The sequence below is a fragment of the Bombina bombina genome, chromosome 1 (assembly GCF_027579735.1).
Source record: "Bombina bombina isolate aBomBom1 chromosome 1, aBomBom1.pri, whole genome shotgun sequence".
NCBI lineage: Eukaryota > Metazoa > Chordata > Amphibia > Anura > Bombinatoridae > Bombina > Bombina bombina.
In genome coordinates, this window is record NC_069499.1 from 1,183,716,724 (window position 1) to 1,183,742,870 (window position 26,147).

The window sequence follows — 26,147 nt, forward strand, 5'->3', positions numbered from 1 at the left end:
AAAAAAGCAGCACTCACCGGTCTTCTAAATAAGCAAATTGAACGCACACAATTCCCAAGGTACAAAAGACAATGTTTCCTGTCACCCTTAAAGAGTTATGAAATCCAAAAATGTTCTTTTGTGATTCAAACAGAGGACACAATTTATAAAAAGTTTCCAATTAACTTTTTTTTAAAATCAAATTGATGAAGAGATACCTAGGTAGGCATCTTGAGTACTACTTGGCAGGAAATTGTGCTGCCCTCTAGTGCTCTTGCAAATTAATAACATTCTTGCAAAACTGATGGCATATAGTGCTCTAGAAATATGCAGATTCCTAAGCATACATTCCTGCTTTTTCAACCAAAGATACCAAGAGAACAAAGAAACATTGCTAAAAGTAAATTAGAACGTTTTTTTAAAATCACATTTTCTATCTGTCATACTGAATCATGTGATGCCTGAAATGTTTTTTTTACCATGAGATCTTATGCATTGAATTTGCTTATTTTGAAGATTGGGGAGTGCTGCTGTTTTTTTAACTTGTGTACTTTGCATTAAGGTCAGTGCAGGACCACTTACAGATGTGCACCAAACTTTATAGCACACTGTACTGTACTACAGGGTCATAATAGCCAATGAATCACATAAATGGCTAGAGCGTGTAACATTAAGTATGCACATCTATGTTTACAGTGAAGGTCACCATCTGGTTTATATGAATAAATAAGGCTGTGACACACTGAGAGCGGTGCGGCGCGCAGGGTGATGATGCGGCTGTGCGCGCTCAATGTGTCCTGCCTTTTTATCTCTGCGTGCTCAGCCGCATCAGGTCGCGTAGCTGAACGCTCAGAGTTGAAATATTTGAACTTCAGAAGCGATGCGACGCGGTGCGAAGCAACTGATTCGCCTTGCTCCGCATCGCTTGGAGTGTCTGCAAGCAATGCGGTGCGAGGCGAAGCAGCTGCTTCGCTCCACGTCGTATCGCTTCTGAAGTTCAGATATTTTATCTCTGAGCGTTCAGCAATGTTACCTGACGCAGCAGAATGCTCAGAGATGAAAAGGCAGGACACACTGAGCACGCACAGCCGCATCTACACGCTGCTCGCCGCTCCGCTTGCAGTGTGTCACAGCCTTAAACACTTGAATAATAATCTTTCTGCATTAACAACATACTGGCATAAATGTGCCCAATGTAAATACAAACAATTCCTTTTGTTTAGATTTATATTAGTTCAAACATCTATTGGTATCTATAACACATTCCTTATCTTTTAAACAGGTTTACATAAATGCTAAATAGTATTGATAAACAGACCTAGGTTGTGCAACATGTGCTAGCAACTTCATTATTTACTTTTTGTTCCTTGCCAGAATGGTCTGTCCCTCATTATTTAGCGCCACCTACAGGCTAAGCTGTTTAAATGCATTTATGATGGGTCATCATAAAAAGCTAACACTGAACAAAATAACAATAAATAAATAGCATTAATAAAAATTGAGTGAGGTGTTTTTAGTTAGTCATCTAATTTCTAGTCCTATAGATGATTAGGTATCAGTGGTACACAAACATGCTCTAGTCCTGATAGCTACAATAAGTTTTACTTACCAGTTTTTTACATTTATTTTATTGAGAAGAGCTTTATTGATTTTTCCTCAAACAAAACTTTAAAACAACTTCAATGACATTGGTGTCATATAGTAAAGTAACAAACTTCTTACATACATAAAGAATTCAGAATTAATCAATCAACAGGGTGCATTATAATTCTTAGTATGTGATACAAAGTACTGAATCCATTGGTCTGTCTTAGAAATTAGGGAAATACATTCAAGACTGCTCAATGAGTGCTACTATGCGAGGTACAGGCTCAAAACGTCAAATAGGTGGGGAATAAAAAAAAAAGAGAGACAAAGTAGATGTTCCCCGCCTCAAATTAGACACTCATTGAGACAGAATATTACCCCAGTTCAATTGTGACATTCGTTGTACTCAAACTTTATTTCATTTAGAAAGACCTGCTACTTAAAGTGAATGTAAATTTTGATGCTAAAGTGCCCGGTTTTTAAAAATTCAATTAAAAACAGGGGCACTTTAATTCATCAAAATTTACATTTCACTCCTGTTGTGAAAAAAAATTACCTTTTAATCTTGACAGCAGCTCCAGCTTCCTCCACCCGTCGCAAAGCCTCTTCCTGGGTCTAAAATGAGGAATCAGGCTTCTTCCAATCACGGGGGGAAGCCGTGATTGGAGGATGACCTATCCATCATTTCTGACATCAGAAATGGCTTGCGATGACCGGGGGAATCTGGAGCAGCTGTCAAGATTAAAAGGTAAGTATTTCTTCACAACGAGTGAAATGTAAATTTTGATGAATTAAAGTTTTTAATCAAATTTTTAAAAACCAGGCACTTTAGCATCAAAATTTACATTCACTTTAAAGTGAAAGTCAATCCTAGCGTTTGTGAAACGCTAGGATTGACCATTGAAACAAATAAAGGGGACTTTCATTCAGGAATTATAACATACTTCATGCAGTAAGCTCCTTTATTTGTTTTAAGCGTTCACCGTTCTGAGCTGCTAAGACAGCCCAAGGCAGAACGTTGTTTTGCTTTGAGAGGTGCGGTAAATCCGGCTTGTCTCCCTGTGGCGCCGGATTGCCCACATGCTATTTGCTAATAGGTGTAGCTCAGAACGGCGAACGCTTGAAACAAATATAGGAGCTTTCGTGAATGAAAGTCCCTTTATTTGTTTCAATGGTGAAGCCTAGCATTCCACAAACACTAGGATTGACTTTCACTTTAAACTGTGTGTTATAAAGATCTGACTCCCATTTATCATAAGTGACATTTTAAAATAATTATTTGGCTTGTTGAACATTGAATAAAGATTAGAGAGAGCTCATTTTGGGCTAGATTACGAGTGGCTTGCTAACAGTTGCACACAACCGAAAAGGGGTTTATCACGTCTCTCTGCGCGTGTCAGAAGTAGCGTGCATATTACATGTTGAAAGTAAGCTCATTCGCCCAAGCACAATTGAATTTAACGTGCGTCAGGATAGCACAACTTCTGAGCTCTGGTTAACTGTTACGCTCGACTATGTTACGCTTGACTAAAAAGTTGCACAAAACACATCAAAAATACATTGTACAGTACAGTTACACACATAATGACACTGTCTAATAAAAAATACTTTTAAAAAATTGCATAAAAAGTTATAAGGGCTCAAAGATATGAGGCATCAGGTGTTAGTAAAAATAGGACAGCTAAGGGCTGTAACAGAGAGGTGCATTGGAGTCCTTTTAAGTCAAGTAGCGGAAAGCATGTAAAATCATATTTATGCAATATTCATATTTAATTAAGGTTTTAACTATGTATTTAACAAACATATTTAACATTCCAATGTTCTTCACATAGAGGAATACATATATATATATATATATATATATATATATATACAGTATGTATATATCTATACCTATATATAATCATATATAAATATATATATATATATATATATATATATATATATATAATGCTAAACAAAACATTGGATATATGTAGAAATATGTATTTATGAATATATTCTGCTGTGTGAAAAACATTGGAATGTGAAATATTAATATTTCATGTCGGGTTAGCGGACTTGTTGGATGTTACTTTTCCCCCACTTTTCACGCTCCATTGAATTCTATGGGGGAATAAGTTAATTGGTCGTGATATTCGAAGTTTTGCCGTCGACTCTTGTGAAAACGTTTGACTTTAAACCTGTAATACGCACACAAACAGATTACTTCTAGCAGAGTTAATGTGTGAGTGGGAGAGCAAACTACCGCTCCACTCGTGATCTAGCCTTTAGTCTGCTAAACTTCAATGTTCTAGGTATGTAGTTGACCCCCAATTGAATTGAAATTCAATATAGGCTTCTATTGGCCCACTTACCCTACATTTTCTCCTCAAAAAGAGTGTCTAAAGTAAACAAAGGTGTTGCCTTAGAGCCTGTTTTCCAAAGAGAAAACTGTCTATTAAGCTTATCCCAAAGAAAAATAGTATGGGAGGTAATGCTATGGTAAGTGTGTGCTATGTGCCTTAAGTTTGTTCTCGTTGATTTTATAGCAAGATAAAACCACAAACCTACCAATAATACAGTAAGTTACTGGGAGAGATAACAATGGCTTGTTAAGTGTTAGAATGAAATTGTCAGCAAAAAGGGCTGTCTTTAATCACTCTACTCATCTCCTACTTATATCCCTGCTATATCAGGGTTCTGTCCAATAGACATTGCTAGGAGTACAGTACACAAGGCGAACAACAGGGGTAACAATGTGCACCCAATTTTTCACATAAAGCTTTAATTAGAGAAAGTTCTGATGCCTTAGAGCCTTTTGTGATTGCACTGTTGCTTGTAAATATTTATAGGTTTACTCCCCAAAATTGGCTTTCAGTTAATGGCTGCCTGGCAATGCAATACTGAACAAGGCTGCTAAGCCAGTCATTGGTGGCATATGAAAGATATTAAAGAGGGGCTGTACATTTATGGGATAATCCACTAAGATTATAAATCTCACAAGTTCTAGACTTGCACACTTTCAGCATCAACATTTCAGGAGGAAGCCTTAAACTGACATTGGTCAAGGCTATACAGACTAAATATTCCTGGTTAGTACACTGGCAGAGAGGTGCTCAAGGAACATTAAAGGGCAAGAGATGTCGGGTCTGAGTTTGTAACTATGTCATATTTGCTTATTTTTTTGTCTGAGTAGGTCTGTACAGAAAACTTCAGGTTTGAGAAGTTGATGGAATATTTCCGCACTGAGGATTCTAACATTGACTTCATGGTAAGTGTTTATGTGTGGGGAAGGTGGGCAGAAAATGGCAAAATCAATAACCACCTAACTATGACAAATATGATCTAAGAGTGGGGGTACTAATGAATAATGTTCTCGGTTGAAAAATCATTTTTGGGCTCCCAAACAAAATACTCAGTGGCAATAGTTCAAGTTAATAGTAATGCAATACAATTCCCGCAAAACGGCAAAATTACAAGTTGTGCGCTAAATCGGGTGTGTTTTCCCCCATAGACATCAATGGAGAAAAAGTGTTAGAAAAAACGAACACCTGCGATCGTGGAATGGAGATCGCCGTGAAGCAATCCCCATTGATGTTTATGGGGAAAAAAAAGTTATGTAAAACCCTAACACCCTAACATAAACCCCTAGTCTAAATACCCCTAATCCGCCAACCCCCACATCGCCGACACTAAATAAAGTGATTGACCCTTAAACCGCCACCTCCTGCATCGCTAAATAAACCTATTAACACCTAAACCACCGGCCACCCACATCGCTACTACTATAATAAAACTATTAACCCCTAAACCGCTGCTCCCGCATCGCTAACGCCTAAATAAAGTTATTAAACCCTAAACCGCCGCCCTCCACATCGCTACTAATAAAATAAACATATTAACCCCTAAACCGCTGGCCCCCCATATCGCTACTAATAAAATAAACCTATTAACCCCTTAACCGCCATCCCCACAATGCAAAAAACCTAATTAAACAATTAACCCCTAAACCGCCATCCCTCCACAACGCAAATAACTAATTTAATCACTAAGCCCCCTAACCTAACACCCCCCTCAATTAACCTTAATTACATAAAATATAAAAATACTAAGTTAAAATTAAAATAAAAAAATCCTAACATTACTTTTAAAAAAAACTAAGATTAAATTAAAATAAATAAATCTAAAATTACAAAACATAAAGTCTAAAATTACAGAAAAAAATAAACCAAATTATCAAAAATAAAAAAATTAAACCTAATCTAATACCCCTATAAAAATAAAAAAAGCCCCCGAAAATAAAAACACCCCGTAATCTAACACTAAGCTAAAAATAGCCCTTAAAAGGGCCTTTTGTAGGGCATTGCCCTAAATTAAACAGCTCTTTTACCTCAAAAAATACTAAGTCCCTCCTAACAATAAACCCACCGCCAGCAACAAATAGTTCAGTCCAGCACTCAGGCCACTGCACGCCACACAGGGTAACCACTTATACCCCAACACTGCATCAAAAGAATCCAAGATAGTGGCAGCATAAACAGTACTTTATTTAGCACAATAAAACAGCAAGCAATGTTTCGGGAGCAACTCCCTTAATCATGCAATAGAATACAATGATTCACTTCATCCTTATATACCCTTATGCTACTGGAGGGCAGTCAATGTGCATACAAAATATTTAACTGTTTCACATCCAAAGATGTAGAAACAATTATTCTACAAATTTATTTAATATATATTTAAAAACAACACATTTTCCTAAAATGACAATATTGCAAATACAATTTCTATTTAGAGTTTATTACAACAAAACAAGAGTTAATTGAAATTGTAATATATATGGTGATCTAGTTTTACAATAACCTATTACAGAAATACTGAAAGATCCCAGTCTCTATTCATTCCAAGAGGTTCAAGGGTACCTAATTCATGTATCCAGAAAGACTCACGTTGCTTTAATAGAAGTTCCCTATTTCCACCTCTCTTAGGCCTAGTGACAAATTAAATTACCTGAAACCTAAGCTGGTTAACTGCATGTCCCGTTTTTAAAAAATGTCATGATACAGGGGCTGAATATTTTTTAGTTCTAATGGTGCTTTTGTGTTCAATGATTCTGTCTCTTAAGCACCTAGTTGTCTCTCTGACATAACACTGCCCACAAGGACATTTAACCTTGGGGTACATTGCATTCCTATTGGCTGAAAATTTCATATCAGCCAATAGGATGAGAGTTACAGAAATCCTATTGACTGATTTGAACAGCAAATAGGATTTGAGTAGCTCTCATCCTATTGGCTGATTTGAATTTTTCAGCCAATAGGAATGCAAGGTACCCCAAATATAAAATGGCTACCTTGCATTCATGCTTCAGTGTGTGGCAGCGACCGCATGAAGAGGATCCTCCACGCTGGATGGCTCTCTGGCCGCCGGTCCTGTTCCGCGGCTGGCTTCGCTCTGCATTGCCTTCTACCTGGATGAAGATAGAAGAGGTCCCCGCGCTGGATGAATAATGTCGCCGCCAGGAACGGTGAGTACCTATTTGGGGGTTAGACTTAGGCTTTTTTTTTTTGGGGTGTTTTGTTTTTTAGATTAGGGATTTTTTTAATTTTAAAGGGCTGCAAAAGAGCTGACTGCCATTTTAAGGGCAATGCCCATACAAATACCCCTTTAGGGGCAAAGAGTAGCTTAGGTTTTTATAGTGTTAGTTTTTTTTATTTTGGGGGTTTTACTGTTAGGGGGGACTAAGTATTTTTTGAGGTAAAAGAGCTGATTAAAGGGCCATGATACCCAAATGTTGAAACACTTGAAAGTGATGCAGTATAGCTGTAAAAAGCTGACTAGAAAATATCACCTGAACATCTCTATGTAAAAAAGAAAGATATTTTACCTCAAAATGTCTTAAGTATTCAAACCCCATTGCAAGGGACTTTAAGCAGCAAATCAGTATGTCTGTCCCGGGACAAGCAAGGGAGTGAGCTTTGTGCACACTCATGTTATTTCCATATTCAGTTTAAGTAAGTTTACTATGAAATCTCATGAGAGTTAAAGGGACATGAAACCCAAATTGTTTCTTGCATGATTTAGAAAGAGCATGCCATTTTAAACAACTTTCCAATTTACTTCTATTATTTAATTCGCTTCATTCTCTTGATATCCTTTTGTTGAAAAGCAAGTCTAAATAGGCTCAGTAGCTGCTTATTGGTAACTGCACATAAATGCCTCATGTGATTGGCTCACCCATGTGCATTGATATTTCTTCAACAAAGGATGTTTAAAGAATAAAGCAAATTAGATAATAGAATTAAATTGGAATCTTGTTTAAAATTGTATTCTCTATCTGAATCATGAAAGAAAAATTTGGGGTTTCATGTCCCTTTAAGTGAAATCTCATGGCATCACAGTAAAAGATTTCATGACATCAGCACTGCTGATGCTGATTGGCTGCTGTTCATTTCTTCATTTTTTTTTTTACCTGCAGCTTGACAGCAGCTGAGTATAACTTTCTACACATAACTTACTCTGCTGAGCTGAGGAGATTGTGAGGTAAAATATCTTCCTTTATTACATAGAGATGCTCAGGTGATATTATCCTGTCAGCTTTTTACAGTTATACTGCATCAGTTTCAAGATATTTAGCATATGAGTATTATGTCCCTTTTAAGGGCTATTGGTAGCTTAGTGTTAGATTAGGGGGTGTTTTTATTTCTTTCCTAAGATATGGTGAGTCCACAACGTCATCAATTACTGTTGGGAATATCACTCCTGGCCAGCAGGAGGAGGCAAAGAGCACCACAGCAAAGCTGTTAAGTGTCACTCCCCTACCCATAATCCCCAGTCATTCTCTTTGCCTCTGTTTAATATAGGAGGTGAAGTTTTGGTGTCTGAAGAAAATTGGATTTCTTTTGCTACAAGCAAGTTTTTGGGTATAGCTGTAGTCTACGTCAATCTCTTCAGTAGAGTAGTGTTGGCTTTAAAGGAGTTAGGAACTTGTAAGGTAATGTTTCCTAACATGTTGCTGCCCTAGTACAGAAAGCCAGAGTAGGTTTACTCTGTTCTTTCTTTTTTACGCAGGTCTCTGTAAGGAGTGGTTTCCTTTCACGCCGGGTTTGCTGTCCTCCTGCCGGACAGCTAAATGTGCAGGTAAGTGCCTTTTGTCTTCTGGGGCTAGAAAGCTGGCACTGTGAGGGTTAATTTGAATCCAACTCTGCATTTATTGTGGGACTGAAATCCTGAGTTCAGGATAGATTATGGCAGGGAAGGCACATTTATTATATGACTTAGAGAAAGGAATTAATCTCCTTTATGGGTAGTAAGGAGTTAACCCCAATCTGGTGGCTCAAGAATTTTATTTTTAAATGACTGTATGAAGAGGGTTTTACTCAATCCCATATCATTACGATCATTGCCGGCTCTGACGCAGTAATTTCTGTCAGAGAGTGGCTGCATTGTTTTCTCTTTGTGTCTTCCGGCTAGAAACGCGCGCTTACATATGTGGCGCAGTCTCTTTTGCCGGTCGTGTGACCATTTGCTCCGACTCTGCTTAGAAGCAGTTGAAAGAATCCGGTCTTGCAGTTCAGTGTTTTTCCTTACCGGAGGAGCAAGTAGGCACCTCAGCTAATGGCTGAGGTGTAGAGGTGGTCACATTTTAGAACTAATATTTGTATATTATTTCTTGCTGCTCAAGCTTATATTGCATTATTGAGTGGTTTGCTTCAAGCTAAGAGGCATTATTTAAAGTAGCAGTACGTCTAAGGTTCAATAATTTTTTATTTTTTTTCTGCCATGGAACAGGATTATGTTTCCATGGACAATTGTCTGTTTTGCTTAGAAAACCAAATTGTTTCGCCCTTGCAATTTTGTTCCTCATGTATAGAGAGGACTTTGAAAAATAAAGATAAACTCTTTTTTTTGAGCCAACTGTCTCTCAGGATAATGCTGTTCAGGCAATGCCACAGCTTTCTTCTCAAATGTCCCAAGCCTTAGTGGCATCACATACAGTGCCCTGCAGTTCCTCTCAGGCTCCTGGAGGAGTGTATTTTCCGGCAGAAATTGCGGCTCAGGTATCCTCGGCGGTATCTGCAGCCTTGTCTGCCATTCCTATGCTAAAGGGAAAATGCAAGAGGAATGTTAAAGCTTTAGATGCTAAGGTTTCTGTCCCAAACTCTGCTACCCAGATTGCTCTCTCTCATAAGTCTGATGAGGAGGATACGTCAGTAGCCTCTGAGGGTGAAACCTCAGATTCGGACAGTATAATTCCTTCATCTGATGCTGAAGTAGTATCCTTAAGATTTAAGCTTGAACACCTCCGTGTACTGTTAAAGGAGGTTTTGGCTACTTTGGATGACTCCGACCCGCCTGTCGTTGTCAACCCTAAAAATCAAGTAAACTTAAAGGGATAATAAAGTCCAAACTAAACTTTCATGATTCAGATAGGACATATAATTTTACACAACTTTCTAATTTTCTTTTATCATCAAATTTGCTTTGTTCTCTTGTTATTCTTAGTTGAAAGCTAAACATAGGTAGGCTCATATGCTAATTTCTAAGCCCTTGAAGGCCACCTCTACATTTGACAGTTTTCACCACTAGAGAGTCAGCACTAATTGCCTGAAATGCAAGTCTGTCAAAAGATCTGAGATAAGAAGGCAGTCAGCAGAAGCTTAGATACAAGGTAATTACAGAGGTAAAAAGTATATTTCTATAATAGTGTTGGTTATGCAAAACTGGGGAATGGTAAATAAAGGGATTATCTATCTTTTTAAACAATAACATTTTTTGGTGTTTACTATCCCTTTAAGTACTTTGATGTTCCTTCCTCTGTGGAAGTGTTTCCTGTTCCAGACCGTGCTCCGGAGATTATTGCGCAGGAATGGGAGAGACCAGGGATACCATTTGTTTCCTGTCGCTGACTCCATCAATGATTCATGGCGCACGTGCCTAAAGTAGAAGGGGCTATTTCTACTCTGGCTAAGAGAACTACTATTCCTATAGAGGACAGTTCCCCTTTTAAGATCCTACGGACAAAAAGCTGGTGGCTTATTTGAAGAAGATGTATGTTGATCAAGGCCTTCAGTGGCAACCGGCAGTTTGTATGGCCAAGGTGTCCAGTGCAGCATCTTATTGGTTCAATGCTCTGTCTGAGTCTCTTCAAGTTGAGACTCTTTTGGAGGAAATCCAAGATAGGATTAAGGCTCTCAAGCTAGCCAATTCCTTTATTTCTTATGCCACCATGCAAGTTATTAAGCTAGGAGCCAAGATATCTGGCTTTGCTGTGCTAGCTCGCAGGGCTTTGTGGCTAAAATTATGGTCAGCGGATGTTACCTCTAAGTCCAAGCTTTTAGCACTTCCTTACATGGGTAAGACCTTGTTTGGTCCTGGTTTGGCAGAAATAATCTCTGACATTACTGGTGGAAAAGGGTTTTTTCTACCACAAGACAAGAAGAATAGATCTAAAGGACATCAAATTAATTTTTGTTTCTTTCATAGCCCCAAAGGAAAGTCTTCCTCTCCCTCTTCCAAGCAGGAACAATCCAAGTATTCTTGGAAACCCAATCAGTCTTGGAACAAGGGGAAGCAATCTAAGAAGCCCACAGCTTAGTCTAAGTCAGCATGAATGGGTTTCCCACGGCGTGGATCAAGTGGGGGCAGACTTTCTCTGTTTTATCCAGTTTGGGTATGAGATGTCCCAGATCCTTGGGCTGTGGACATAGTGTCTCAGGGTTACAAAATAGAATTCAAGCCTTTTCCTCCAAGGGGCAGATTTCTTCTCTCAAGATAATTGTGTTCGGGGACTTTCTTCCCTGGGATTGATAATTCCAGTTCCCGAAAGTGAACAGGGTCTGGGATTCTATTCCAATCTGTTTGTGGTTCCCAAAAAAGAGGGAACTTTTCATCCTATTTTAGACCTAAAGTGTCTAAACAAGTTTCTCAGGGTACCATCCTTCAAAATGGAGACCATTCGGTCCATTCTCTCCTTGGTACAAGAGGGTCAGTTTATGATGACCATAGATCTGAAGAATGCGTACCTGAGATTCGCCTTTCTAGACAAAAACTTTCATTTTGTGGCTCTTCCGTTTGGCCTTGCCACAGCTCCCAGAATATTCTCAAAGATTCTGGGGGCTCTATTTGCAGTGATCAGGGCTCGGGGAATTGCAGTGGTGCCTTACCTAGATGACATATTAGTTCAAGCACCATCTTTTCAACAAGCAAACTCTCATACAGAGATCTTGTTGTCTTTTCTACGTTCCCACGGATAGAAAGTGAATCTGGAAAAGAGTTCTCTTGTTCCAGCTACAAGGGTTGTTTTCTTAGGGACCATAATAGATTCCCTATCTATGAAAATTTTTCTGACAGAGTTCAGAAAATCCAAGATTCTTTCTTCTTGCCTCTCTCTGCAGTCTACTGTTTGGCCTTCAGTGGAGGTAATTGGTCCATGGACATCATTCCCTTTGCTCAATTCCATTTGAGAGCTCTACAGCTATGCATGCTCAGACAATGGAACAGGGACCATTCGGATTTGTCTCAGAGGATAGATCTAGATCAGTCGACAAGAGACTCTCTCCCGTGGTGGTGTTCTCAGGAGCATCTGTCTCAAGGCACATGCTTCCGGAGACCTTCCTAAGTAATTGTAACCACGGATGCCAGCCTGCTGGGCTGGGGAGCAGTCTGGGACTCATTAAAAGTGCAGGCTCTATGGATTCAGGAGTAGCCTGCTCTCCCCATACATATCTTGGAGTTGAAGGCGATTTACAATCTGATAGTGTGGCCTCAGTTGTCAACCACCAATAGCCATGAAGGAGGTGGCTTGGATTATTCAGTGGGCAGAAACCCTTTAGGGGCAATGGGTAGCTTAGGTTTTTATAGTGTTAGTTTTTTTTATTTTGGGGGTTTTACTGTTAGGGGGGACTAAGTATTTTTTGAGGTAAAAGAGCTGATTAAAGGGCCATGATACCCAAATGTTGAAACACTTGAAAGTGATGCAGTATAGCTGTAAAAAGCTGACTAGAAAATATCACCTGAACATCTCTATGTAAAAAAGAAAGATATTTTACCTCAAAATGTCTTAAGTATTCAAACCCCATTGCAAGGGACTTTAAGCAGCAACTCAGTATGTCTGTCCCGGGACAGGCAAGGGAGTGAGCTTTGTGCACACTCATGTTATTTCCATATTCATTTTAAGTAAGTTTACTATGAAATCTCATGAGAGTTAAAGGGACATGAAACCCAAATTGTTTCTTGCATGATTTAGAAAGAGCATGCCATTTTAAACAACTTTCCAATTTACTTTTATTATTTAATTTGCTTCATTCTCTTTATATCCTTTTGTTGAAAAGCAAGTCTAAATAGGCTCAGTAGCTGCTTATTGGTAACTGCACATAAATGCCTCATGTGATTGGCTCACCCATGTGCATTGATATTTCTTCAACAAAGGATGTTTAAAGAATAAAGCAAATTAGATAATAGAATTAAATTGGAATCTTGTTTAAAATTGTATTCTCTATCTGAATCATGAAAGAAAAATTTGGGGTTTCATGTCCCTTTAAGTGAAATCTCATGGCATCACAGTAAAAGATTTCATGACATCAGCACTGCTGATGCTGATTGGCTGCTGTTCATTTCTTCATTTTTTTTTTACCTGCAGCTTGACAGCAGCTGAGTATAACTTTCTACACATAACTTACTCTGCTGAGCTGAGGAGATTGTGAGGTAAAATATCTTCCTTTATTACATAGAGATGCTCAGGTGATATTATCCTGTCAGCTTTTTACAGTTATACTGCATCAGTTTCAAGTTATTTAGCATATGAGTATTATGTCCCTTTTAAGGGCTATTGGTAGCTTAGTGTTAGATTAGGGGGTGTTTTTATTTCTTTCCTAAGATATGGTGAGTCCACAACGTCATCAATTACTGTTGGGAATATCACTCCTGGCCAGCAGGAGGAAGCAAAGAGCACCACAGCAAAGCTGTTAAGTGTCACTCCCCTACCCATAATCCCCAGTCATTCTCTTTGCCTCTGTTTAATATAGGAGGTGAAGTTTTGGTGTCTGAAGAAAATTGGATTTCTTTTGCTACAAGCAAGTTTTTGGGTATAGCTGTAGTCTACGTCAATCTCTTCAGTAGAGTAGTGTTGGCTTTAAAGGAGTTAGGAACTTGTAAGGTAATGTTTCCTAACATGTTGCTGCCCTAGTACAGAAAGCCAGAGTAGGTTTACTCTGTTCTTTCTTTTTTACGCAGGTCTCTGTAAGGAGTGGTTTCCTTTCACGCCGGGTTTGCTGTCCTCCTGCCGGACAGCTAGATGTGCAGGTAAGTGCCTTTTGTCTTCTGGGGCTAGAAAGCTGGCACTGTGAGGGTTAATTTGAATCCAACTCTGCATTTATTGTGGGACTGAAATCCTGAGTTCAGGATAGATTATGGCAGGGAAGGCACATTTATTATATGACTTAGAGACAGGAATTAATCTCCTTTATGGGTAGTAAGGAGTTAACCCCAATCCGGTGGCTCAAGAATTTTATTTTTAAATGACTGTATGAAGAGGGTTTTACTCAATCCCATATCATTACGATCATTGCCGGCTCTGACGCAGTAATTTCTGTCAGAGAGTGGCTGCATTGTTTTCTCTTTGTGTCTTCCGGCTAGAAACGCGCGCTTACATATGTGGCGCAGTCTCTTTTGCCGGTCGTGTGACCATTTGCTCCGACTCTGCTTAGAAGCAGTTGAAAGAATCCGGTCTTGCAGTTCAGTGTTTTTCCTTACCGGAGGAGCAAGTAGGCACCTCAGCTAATGGCTGAGGTGTAGAGGTGGTCACATTTTAGAACTAATATTTGTATATTATTTCTTGCTGCTCAAGCTTATATTGCATTATTGAGTGGTTTGCTTCAAGCTAAGAGGCATTATTTAAAGTAGCAGTACGTCTAAGGTTCAATAATTTTTTTTTTTTTTTTTCTGCCATGGAACAGGATTATGTTTCCATGGACAATTGTCTGTTTTGCTTAGAAAACCAAATTGTTTCGCCCTTGCAATTTTGTTCCTCATGTATAGAGAGGACTTTGAAAAATAAAGATAAACTCTTTTTTTTGAGCCAACTGTCTCTCAGGATAATGCTGTTCAGGCAATGCCACAGCTTTCTTCTCAAATGTCCCAAGCCTTAGTGGCATCACATACAGTGCCCTGCAGTTCCTCTCAGGCTCCTGGAGGAGTGTATTTTCCGGCAGAAATTGCGGCTCAGGTATCCTCGGCGGTATCTGCAGCCTTGTCTGCCATTCCTATGCTAAAGGGAAAATGCAAGAGGAATGTTAAAGCTTTAGATGCTAAGGTTTCTGTCCCAAACTCTGCTACCCAGATTGCTCTCTCTCATAAGTCTGATGAGGAGGATACGTCAGTAGCCTCTGAGGGTGAAACCTCAGATTCGGACAGTATAATTCCTTCATCTGATGCTGAAGTAGTATCCTTAAGATTTAAGCTTGAACACCTCCGTGTACTGTTAAAGGAGGTTTTGGCTACTTTGGATGACTCCGACCCGCCTGTCATTGTCAACCCTAAAAATCAAGTAAACTTAAAGGGATAATAAAGTCCAAACTAAACTTTCATGATTCAGATAGGACATATAATTTTACACAACTTTCTAATTTTCTTTTATCATCAAATTTGCTTTGTTCTCTTGTTATTCTTAGTTGAAAGCTAAACATAGGTAGGCTCATATGCTAATTTCTAAGCCCTTGAAGGCCACCTCTACATTTGACAGTTTTCACCACTAGAGAGTCAGCACTAATTGCCTGAAATGCAAGTCTGTCAAAAGATCTGAGATAAGAAGGCAGTCAGCAGAAGCTTAGATACAAGGTAATTACAGAGGTACAAAGTATATTTCTATAATAGTGTTGGTTATGCAAAACTGGGGAATGGTAAATAAAGGGATTATCTATCTTTTTAAACAATAACATTTTTTGGTGTTTACTATCCCTTTAAGTACTTTGATGTTCCTTCCTCTGTGGAAGTGTTTCCTGTTCCAGACCGTGCTCCGGAGATTATTGCGCAGGAATGGGAGAGACCAGGGATACCATTTGTTTCCTGTCGCTGACTCCATCAATGATTCATGGCGCACGTGCCTAAAGTAGAAGGGGCTATTTCTACTCTGGCTAAGAGAACTACTATTCCTATAGAGGACAGTTCCCCTTTTAAGATCCTACGGACAAAAAGCTGGTGGCTTATTTGAAGAAGATGTATGTTGATCAAGGCCTTCAGTGGCAACCGGCAGTTTGTATGGCCAAGGTGTCCAGTGCAGCATCTTATTGGTTCAATGCTCTGTCTGAGTCTCTTCAAGTTGAGACTCTTTTGGAGGAAATCCAAGATAGGATTAAGGCTCTCAAGCTAGCCAATTCCTTTATTTCTTATGCCACCATGCAAGTTATTAAGCTAGGAGCCAAGATATCTGGCTTTGCTGTGCTAGCTCGCAGGGCTTTGTGGCTAAAATTATGGTCAGCGGATGTTACCTCTAAGTCCAAGCTTTTAGCACTTCCTTACATGGGTAAGACCTTGTTTGGTCCTGGTTTGGCAGAAATAATCTCTGACATTACTGGTGGAAAAGGGTTTTTTCTACCACAAGACAAGAAGAATAGATCTAAAGGACATCAAATTAATTTTTGTTTCTTTCATAGCCCCAAAGGAAAGTCTTCCTCTCCCTCTTCCAAGCAGGAACAATCCAAGTATTCTTGGAAACCCAATCAGTCTTGGAACAAGGGGAAGCAATCTAAGAAGCCCACAGCTTAGTCTAAGTCAGCATGAATGGGTTTCCCACGGCGTGGATCAAGTGGGGGCAGACTTTCTCTGTTTTATCCAGTTTGGGTATGAGATGTCCCAGATCCTTGGGCTGTGGACATAGTGTCTCAGGGTTACAAAATAGAATTCAAGCCTTTTCCTCCAAGGGGCAGGTTTCTTCTCTCAAGATAATTGTGTTCGGGGACTTTCTTCCCTGGGATTGATAATTCCAGTTCCCGAAAGTGAACAGGGTCTGGGATTCTATTCCAATCTGTTTGTGGTTCCCAAAAAAGAGGGAACTTTTCATCCTATTTTAGACCTAAAGTGTCTAAACAAGTTTCTCAGGGTACCATCCTTCAAAATGGAGACCATTCGGTCCATTCTCTCCTTGGTACAAGAGGGTCAGTTTATGATGACCATAGATCTGAAGAATGCGTACCTGAGATTCGCCTTTCTAGACAAAAACTTTCAGTTTGTGGCTCTTCCGTTTGGCCTTGCCACAGCTCCCAGAATATTCTCAAAGATTCTGGGGGCTCTATTTGCAGTGATCAGGGCTCGGGGAATTGCAGTGGTGCCTTACCTAGATGACATATTAGTTCAAGCACCATCTTTTCAACAAGCAAACTCTCATACAGAGATCTTGTTGTCTTTTCTACGTTCCCACGGATAGAAAGTGAATCTGGAAAAGAGTTCTCTTGTTCCAGCTACAAGGGTTGTTTTCTTAGGGACCATAATAGATTCCCTATCTATGAAAATTTTTCTGACAGAGATCAGAAAATCCAAGATTCTTTCTTCTTGCCTCTCTCTGCAGTCTACTGTTTGGCCTTCAGTGGAGGTAATTGGTCCATGGACATCATTCCCTTTGCTCAATTCCATTTGAGAGCTCTACAGCTATGCATGCTCAGACAATGGAACAGGGACCATTCGGATTTGTCTCAGAGGATAGATCTAGATCAGTCGACAAGAGACTCTCTCCCGTGGTGGTGTTCTCAGGAGCATCTGTCTCAAGGCACATGCTTCCGGAGATCTTCCTAAGTAATTGTAACCACGGATGCCAGCCTGCTGGGCTGGGGAGCAGTCTGGGACTCATTAAAAGTGCAGGCTCTATGGATTCAGGAGTAGCCTGCTCTCCCCATACATATCTTGGAGTTGAAGGCGATTTACAATCTGATAGTGTGGCCTCAGTTGTCAACCACCAATAGCCATGAAGGAGGTGGCTTGGATTATTCAGTGGGCAGAAACCCACAATTGTTGTCTATCTTCCATCCACATTCCAGGGGTGGACAACTGGGAAGCAGACTTTCTGAGCAGACAGACTTTTCATCCCGGGGAGTGGGCAATCCATCCCGAGGTGTTCTCCAGGTTAACCCTTAAATGGGGGATGCTGGAGTTGGATCTGATGGCGTCTTGACAGAATGCCAAGCTTCCGAGGTACGGTTCAAGTTTGAGAAAACTCATCAGGCCGCCCTGAAAGATGATCTGGCAGTACCTTGGGTTTTCAGTCTAGCATACCTGTTTCCTCCATTTGCTGTCCTTCCACAAGTCATTGCACGTATCAAACAGGAGAAAGCATTGGTAATTCTAATATCTCCTGTCTGGCCTCGCAGGACCTGGTATGCAGACCTAGTGAAGATGTCATCTCTTCCACCTTGAAGGCTGCCTCTAAGGAAGGACCTTCTAACTCAGGGTTCATTCCTTCATCCAAATCTCGTTTCTCTGAAGCTGACTGCTTGGAGATTGAACGCTTAGTGAGTCGGTCATTGATACCATGATTCAGGCTCGCAAGCCCTTTTACTAGAAAGATTTACCATAAGATATGGCGTAAATATCTGTATTGATGCGACTCTAAGGGCTACTCTTGGAGTAGGGTCAGGAATCCTAGGGTTTTGTCTTTTCTCCAGGAAGGTCTGGAGAAAGGTTTGTCAGCCAGTCCTCTGAAGGGTCAGATTTCTGTATTATCTGTTTTGTTACATAAGCGTCTGGTGGATGTGCCAGATGTTCAATCCTTTTATCAGGCCCTGGTCAGAATCAGGCCTGTGTGTAAGTCTGTTGCTCCTCCTTGGAGCCTTAACTTAATATCTATAGAATGTAAAGGCTCAAACGGAGCATGTTGTAAAACCTTAAGAACTAAGTTGTTATCTTGCAAGGTTTTGTTTCTTATTGCTATTTCTTCTGCTCGGCGGGTCTTGGAGCTCTCAACCCTTATCTTTCATGCTGATAAGGCGGTTCTTCGTACTAAGTTGGGTTTTCTTCCTAAAGTGGTTTCTGGTAGAAATATTAACCAGAAAATCGTTGTTACTTCTCTATGTCCTAATCCTTCTTCTCATAAGGAACGTTTGTTGCACAACCTTGATGTTGTGTGTGCTCTTAAATTCTACCTACAAACGACTATGGATTTTCATCAGTTCTCTGCCCTGTTTGTTTGTTTCTCTGGAAAGCGTAAAGGTCAGAAAGCTACTGCTACTTCTCTTTCTCTCTGGTTGAGAAGTATGATCCGTTTGGCTTATGAGACTGCTGGACAGCAGCCTCCTGAGAGAATAACAGCTCATTCCACTAGGGCTGTTTCGTCTTCTTGGGATTTAAAAAATTAAGCTTCTGTGGAACAGATTTGCAAGGCTGCAACTTGGTCCTCTCTGCATACTTTTTCCAAATTTTCCAAATTTAATACTTTTGGCTCGGCTGAGGCTTCTTTTGTGAAAAAGGTTCTTCAAGCGCTGGTGCCTTCTGTTTAGGTCTGCCTGTCTTGTTTCCCTCCCTAGTCATCTGTTTCCTCTAGCTTGGGTATTGGTTCCCAACAGTAATTAATGATGTTGTGGACTCACCAGATCTTATAAAAGAAAACAAAATGTATGCTGCCTGATAAATTTATTTTTTTCCGGATATGGTGAGTCCACGTCCCCACCCTTAAATTTAATACAGTTATTTTTTACTAAACCTCAGGAACCTCTACACCTTTGTGTTATTCCTTTTCCATTTCCCTTTGATCGAATGACTGGGGATTATTGGTAGGGGAGTGACACTTAAAGGGACACTGTACCCAAAATTTTTCTTTCGTGATTCAGATTGAGCATGCAATTTTAAGCAACTTTCTAATTTACTGCTATTATCAAATTTTCTTCATTCTCTTGGTATCTTTATTTGAAATGCAAGAATGTAAGTTTAGATGCCGGCCCATTTTTGGTGAACAACCTGGGTTGTCCTTGCTGATTGGTAGATAAATTCATCCACCAATAAAAAAGTGCTGTCCAGAGTACTGAAACAAAAAAAACTTAGATGCCTTCTTTTTCAAATAATGATAGCAAGAGAACGAAGAAAAATTGATAATAGGAGTAAATTAGAAAGTTGTTTAAAATTGCATGCTCTTTCTGAATTACAAAAGAAAAAATTTGGGTACAGTGTCCCTTTAACAGCTTTGCTGTGGTGCTCTTTGCCTCCTCCTGTTGGCCAGGAGTGATATCCCCAACAGTAATTGATGACGTCGTGGACTCACCATATCCGGAAAGAAAGAAATTGATCAGGTTAGCATACATTTTGTTTTTGAGGGGCTTTTTTTATTTTTATAGGTGTATTAGATTAGGTTTAATTTTTTATTTTGATAATTTGGTTTATTTTTTTCTGTAATTTTAGATTTTTTTTGTAATTTTAGATATATTTATTTTAATTTAACTTTATTTATTTTTAATGTTAGGATTGTTTATTTTAATTTTAACTTAGCATTTTTTATTTTATGTAATTGGGGTTAATTTAGGGGGTGTTAGGTTAGGGGGCTTAGTGATTTCATTAGTTATTTGCATTGTGGGGGTGGCGGTTTAGGGGTTAATAGTTAAATTAGGTTTATTGCATTGTGGGCGATGGCGGGTCAGGGGTCAATAGGTTTATTTTATTAGTAGTGATGTGGAGGGCCGGCGGTTTAGGGGTTAATACGTTTATTATAGTAGTAGCAATGTGGGGGGCAGGCGGTTTACAGGTTAATAGGTTTATTTAGTGTTGGCTATGTGGGGGGGTCGGGGGATTAGGGGTTAATAGGTTTAATATGGTATTTGCGATGCGGGGGATTGGCTGTTTAAGGGTTAATAGGTAGTTTATAGGTGTTAGTATACTTTGTAATATTTTAGTTATGAGTTTTGTGAAACATTTTTCTTTCGCAAAATCCATAACTACTGGTCTCAGATAGCGGAATTGATCGCGGCGGTATAGACTATAACACTAGCGTTATAGCCAGACCGCACAAACTGGAATACGGGCGCAATGAAAATCCCGTACTCAAAAGTCATTTTTTGAGTGCGGAATGGAGAGTTGCGTAAAGGCTAAAATGCTAGCGGTATAGCTGTACCGGCGTGACTTGTAATACGGGAGACCTGCATATTCTGCACGCAGTGGCTAATTTTTCAGCGGTATAGCTGTACCGCACAACTTGTAATTTTATGTGAACTAGATGTGGTACAAATCTGTTTGAGGATCTATACCAAAACCTCCACTTCATACATGTACAGTTGAGCGACATTGGATCCTTACAGGAATTTGTTAATGAACTTAACATTGCAACTACACACATTACGTATAATTTGTCCTAAAGTGAAGATAGGATTTATTTTTTGGACATTATTTCTTCTGTTAAGTGTGATCAGTCCACGGGTCATCATTACTTCTGGGATATTAACTCCTCCCCAACAGGAAGTGCAAGAGGATTCACCCAGCAGAGCTGCATATAGCTCCTCCCCTCTACGTCACTCCCAGTCATTCTCTTGCACCCAACGACTAGATAGGAGGTGTGAGAGGGCTATGGTGATTATACTTAGTTTTATATCTTCAATCAAAAGTTTGTTATTTTAAAATAGCACCGGAGTGTGTTATTACCTCTCTGGCAGTGTTTGACGAAGAATCTACCAGAGTTTTTGCTATGATTTTAGCCGGAGTAGTTAAGATCATATTGCTGTTTCTCGGCCATCTGAGGAGAGGTAAACTTCAGATCAGGGGACAGCGGGCAGATGAATCTGCATAGAGGTATGTAGCAGCTTTTATTTTCTGACAATGGAATTGATGAGAAAATCCTGCCATACCGATATAATGTCATGTATGTATACTTTACACTTCAGTATTCTGGGGAATGGTACTTCACTAGAATTACACTGTAAGAAGTACATTAAGCTGTTTAATAACTAGAAATTATGTTTAACGTTTTTGCTGGAATGTAAAATCGTTTTCATTTGCTGAGGTACTGAGTGAATAAATGTTTGGGCACCATTTTCCCACTTGGCAGTTGCTTAATCTTTTTCTGACAGTTTCTGTTCCCTCTCACTGCTGTGTGTGAGGGGGAAGGGCCGTTTTTTGGCGCCTTTTCTATGCATCAGTTATTTCAGTCAGCAGCTCATTGTATTTCCTGCATGATCCGGTTCATCTCTACAGAACTCAGGGGTCTTCAAACTTATTTTGAGGGAGGTAATTTCTCTCAGCAGAGCTGTGAGAATTATAGTTGACTGTGATAAAAAACGTTTATTCTGTAATTGTTTCCTGCTTTCAGAATTTGTTATCTTTGCTATTGGGATTAAACCTTTGCTAAAGTTGTGTTGTTTACAAGGATTGAGGCTATAACTGTTTCAATTTATTAATTTTCAACTGTCATAGATTTTCTGTGCTTCTTAAAGGCACAGTACGTTTTTAATATTATTCTAATTGAATTGTATTCTAAGTTGCAAGTTTATTTGCTAGTGTGTTAAACATGTCTGATTCAGAGGAAGATACCTGTGTCATTTGTTGCAATGCCAAAGTGGAGCCCAATAGAAATTTATGTACTAACTGTATTGATGCTACTTTAAATAAAAGTCAATCTGTACAAATTGAACAAATTTCACCAAACAACGAGGGGAGAGTTATGCCGACTAACTCGCCTCACGTGCCAGTACCTGCATCTCCCGCTCGGGAGGTGCGTGATATTGTAGCGCCGAGTACATCTGGCCGGCCATTACAAATCACATTACAGGATATGGCTTCTGTTATGACTGAAGTTTTGGCTAAATTACCAGAACTAAGAGGTAAGCGTGATCACTCTGGGGTGAGAACAGAGTGCGCTGATAATATTAGGGCCATGTCAGATACTGCGTCACAGGTTGCAGAACATGAGGACGGAGAACTTCATTCTGTGGGTGACGGTTCTGATCCAAACAGACTGGATTCAGATATTTCAAATTTTAAATTTAAACTGGAAAACCTCTGTGTATTACTAGGGGAGGTGTTAGCGGCTCTGAATGATTGTAACACAGTTGCAATACCAGAGAAAATGTGTAGGTTGGATAAATATTTTGCGGTACCGACGAGTACTGAGGTTTTTCCTATACCTAAGAGAATTACTGAAATTGTTTCTAAGGAGTGGGATAGACCCGGTGTGCTGTTCTCACCCCCTCCGATATTTAGAAAAATGTTTCCAATAGACGCCACCACACGGGACTTATGGCAAGCGGTCCCTAAGGTAGAGGGAGCAGTTTCTACTTTAGCTAAGCGTACCACTATCCCGGTGGAGGATAGCTGTGCTTTTTCAGATCCAATGGATAAAAAATTAGAGGGTTACCTTAAGAAAATGTTTGTTCAACAAGGTTTTATATTGCAACCCCTTGCATGCATTGCGCCGATCACGGCTGCAGCGGCGTTCTGGATTGAGTCTCTGGAAGAGAACATTAGTTCAGCTACTCTGGACGACATTACGGACAGGCTTAGAGTCCTTAAACTAGCTAATTCATTCATTTCGGAGGCCGTAGTACATCTAACTAAACTTACGGCGAGGAATTCAGGATTCGCCATTCAGGCACGCAGGGCGCTGTGGCTAAAATCCTGGTCAGCTGATGTTACTTCTAAGTCTAAATTGCTTAATATACCTTTCAAAGGGCAGACCTTATTCGGGCCCGGGTTGAAAGAGATTATCGCTGACATTACAGGAGGTAAAGGCCATGCCCTGCCTCAGGACAAAGCCAAAACTAATTTTCGTTCCTTTCGTAATTTCAAAGCAGGAGCAGCATCAACTTCCTCTGCACCAAAACAGGAAGGAGCTGTTGCTCGCTACAGACAAGGCTGGAAACCTAACCAGTCCTGGAACAAGGGCAAGCAGACCAGGAAACCTACTGCTGCCCCTAAAACGGCATGAATTGAGGGCCCCCGATCCGGGATCGGATCTAGTGGGGGGCAGGCTTTCTCTCTTCGCCCAGGCTTGGGCAAGAGATGTCCAGGATCCCTGGGCGCTAGAAATAATATCTCAGGGATACCTTCTGGACTTCAAATACTCTCCTCCAAGAGAGAGATTTCATCTGTCAAGGTTGTCAACAATCCAGACAAAGAAAGAGGCGTTTCTACGCTGCGTACAAGAGCTCTTGTTAATGGGAGTAATCCACCCAGTTCCACGATCGGAACAGGGACAGGGGTTTTACTCAAATCTGTTTGTGGTTCCCAAAAAAGAGGGAACTTTCAGACCAATCCTGGACTTAAAGATCCTAAACAAGTTCCTAAGAGTTCCATCGTTCAAGATGGAGACTATTCGGACAATTTTACCTATGATCCAAGAGGGTCAGTACATACCGGTACCTAAGGTTTGCCTTCCTAGACAGGCATTACCAGTTTGTAGCTCTTCCATTCGGATTGGCTACAGCTCCAAGAATCTTCACAAAGGTTCTGGGTGCTCTTCTGGCGGTACTAAGACCGCGGGGAATCTCGGTAGCTCCATACCTAGACGACATTCTGATTCAAGCTTCAAGCTTTCAAACTGCCAAGTCTCATACAGAGTTAGTACTGGCATTTCTAAGGTCACATGGATGGAAGGTGAACGAAAAGAAAAGTTCACTCGTTCCACTCACAAGAGTTCCCTTCCTGGGGACTCTTATAGATTCTGTAAAAATGAAGATTTACCTGACAGAGGACAGGTTAACAAGACTTCAAAGTGCTTGCCGCACCCTTCATTCCATTCAACACCCGTCAGTGGCTCAATGCATGGAGGTAATCGGCTTAATGGTAGCGGCAATGGACATAGTACCCTTTGCACGCCTACACCTCAGACCACTGCAACTGTGCATGCTAAGTCAGTGGAATGGGGATTACTCAGACTTATCCCCTTCTCTGAATCTGGATCAAGAGACCAGAAATTCTCTTCTTTGGTGGCTTTCTCGGCCACATCTGTCCAGGGGGATGCCATTCAGCAGACCAGACTGGACAATTGTAACAACAGACGCCAGCCTTCTAGGTTGGGGTGCCGTCTGGAATTCTCTGAAGGCTCAGGGACAATGGAGTCAGGAGGAGAGTCTCCTGCCAATAAACATTCTGGAATTGAGAGCAGTTCTCAATGCCCTCCTGGCTTGGCCCCAGTTGACAACGCGGAGTTTCATCAGGTTTCAGTCGGACAACATCACGACTGTAGCTTACATCAACCATCAGGGAGGGACACGAAGCTCCCTAGCTATGATGGAAGTATCAAAGATAATTCGCTGGGCAGAGTCTCACTCTTGCCACCTGTCAGCAATCCACATCCCGGGAGTGGAGAACTGGGAGGCGGATTTCTTAAGTCGTCAGACTTTTCATCCGGGGGAGTGGGAACCTCATCCGGAGGTCTTTGCCCAAATACTTCGACGTTGGGGCAAACCAGAGATAGATCTCATGGCGTCTCGACAGAACGCCAAGCTTCCTCGTTATGGGTCCAGATCCAGGGATCCAGAAGCAGTCCTGATAGATGCCCTGACAGCACCTTAGGATTTCAGGATGGCTTACGTGTTTCCACCCTTCCCGATGCTTCCTCGATTGATTGCCAGAATCAAACAAGAGAGAGCATCAGTGATTCTAATAGCACCTGCGTGGCCACGCAGGACTTGGTATGCAGATCTGGTGGACATGTCATCCTGTCCACCTTGGTCTCTACCCCTGAAACAGGACCTTCTGATACAGGGTCCCTTCAAACATCAAAGTCTAACTTCTCTGAAGCTGACTGCTTGGAAATTGAACGCTTGATTTTATCAAGACGTGGGTTTTCTGAGTCAGTTATTGATACCTTAATACAGGCTAGGAAACCTGTTACCAGAAAGATTTACCATAAGATATGGCGTAAATACCTATATTGGTGTGAATCCAAAGGTTACTCTTGGAGTAAGGTTAGGATTCCTAGGATATTGTCTTTTCTACAAGAAGGTTTAGAAAAGGGTTTATCCGCTAGTTCATTAAAGGGACAGATCTCAGCTCTGTCCATTCTGTTACACAAACGTCTGTCAGAAGTTCCTGACGTCCAGGCTTTTTGTCAGGCTTTGGCCAGGATTAAGCCTGTGTTTAAAACGGTTGCTCCACCATGGAGTTTAAACCTTCTTCTTAATGTTTTACAGGGCGTTCCGTTTGAACCCCTTCATTCCATTGATATAAAGTTGTTATCTTGGAAAGTTCTATTTTTAATGGCTATTTCCTCGGCTCGAAGAGTCTCTGAGTTATCAGCCTTACATTGTGATTCTCCTTATTTGATTTTTCATTCGGATAAGGTAGTTCTGCGTACTAAACCTGGGTTCTTACCTAAGGTAGTTACTAACAGGAATATCAATCAAGAGATTGTTGTTCCTTCTTTATGCCCAAATCCTTCTTCGAAGAAGGAACGTCTACTGCACAACCTGGATGTAGTCCGTGCTCTAAAATTTTACTTACAGGCAACTAAGGAATTTCGACAAACGTCTTCTCTGTTTGTCGTTTACTCTGGGCAGAGGAGAGGTCAAAAAGCTTCTGCTACCTCTCTTTCTTTTTGGCTTCGTAGCATAATTCGTTTAGCTTATGAGACTGCTGGACAGCAGCCTCCTGAAAGGATTACAGCTCATTCCACTAGAGCTGTGGCTTCTACTTGG

General features: G+C 40.5%; 1 protein-coding gene across 3 annotated transcripts in view; it reads left to right on the top strand.

Annotated features, from left to right (window-relative positions):
* FMNL1 (formin like 1) overlaps window positions 1–26,147 on the top strand; it is a 208,079-nt gene that overhangs the window by 99,855 nt on the left and 82,077 nt on the right. For all 3 annotated transcript variants that reach the window (XM_053699805.1, XM_053699807.1, XM_053699811.1), the window contains exon 10: window positions 4,745–4,819. In XM_053699805.1, the coding sequence (XP_053555780.1) occupies window positions 4,745–4,819 (75 nt within the window). The remainder of the gene's footprint in view (window positions 1–4,744; window positions 4,820–26,147) is intronic.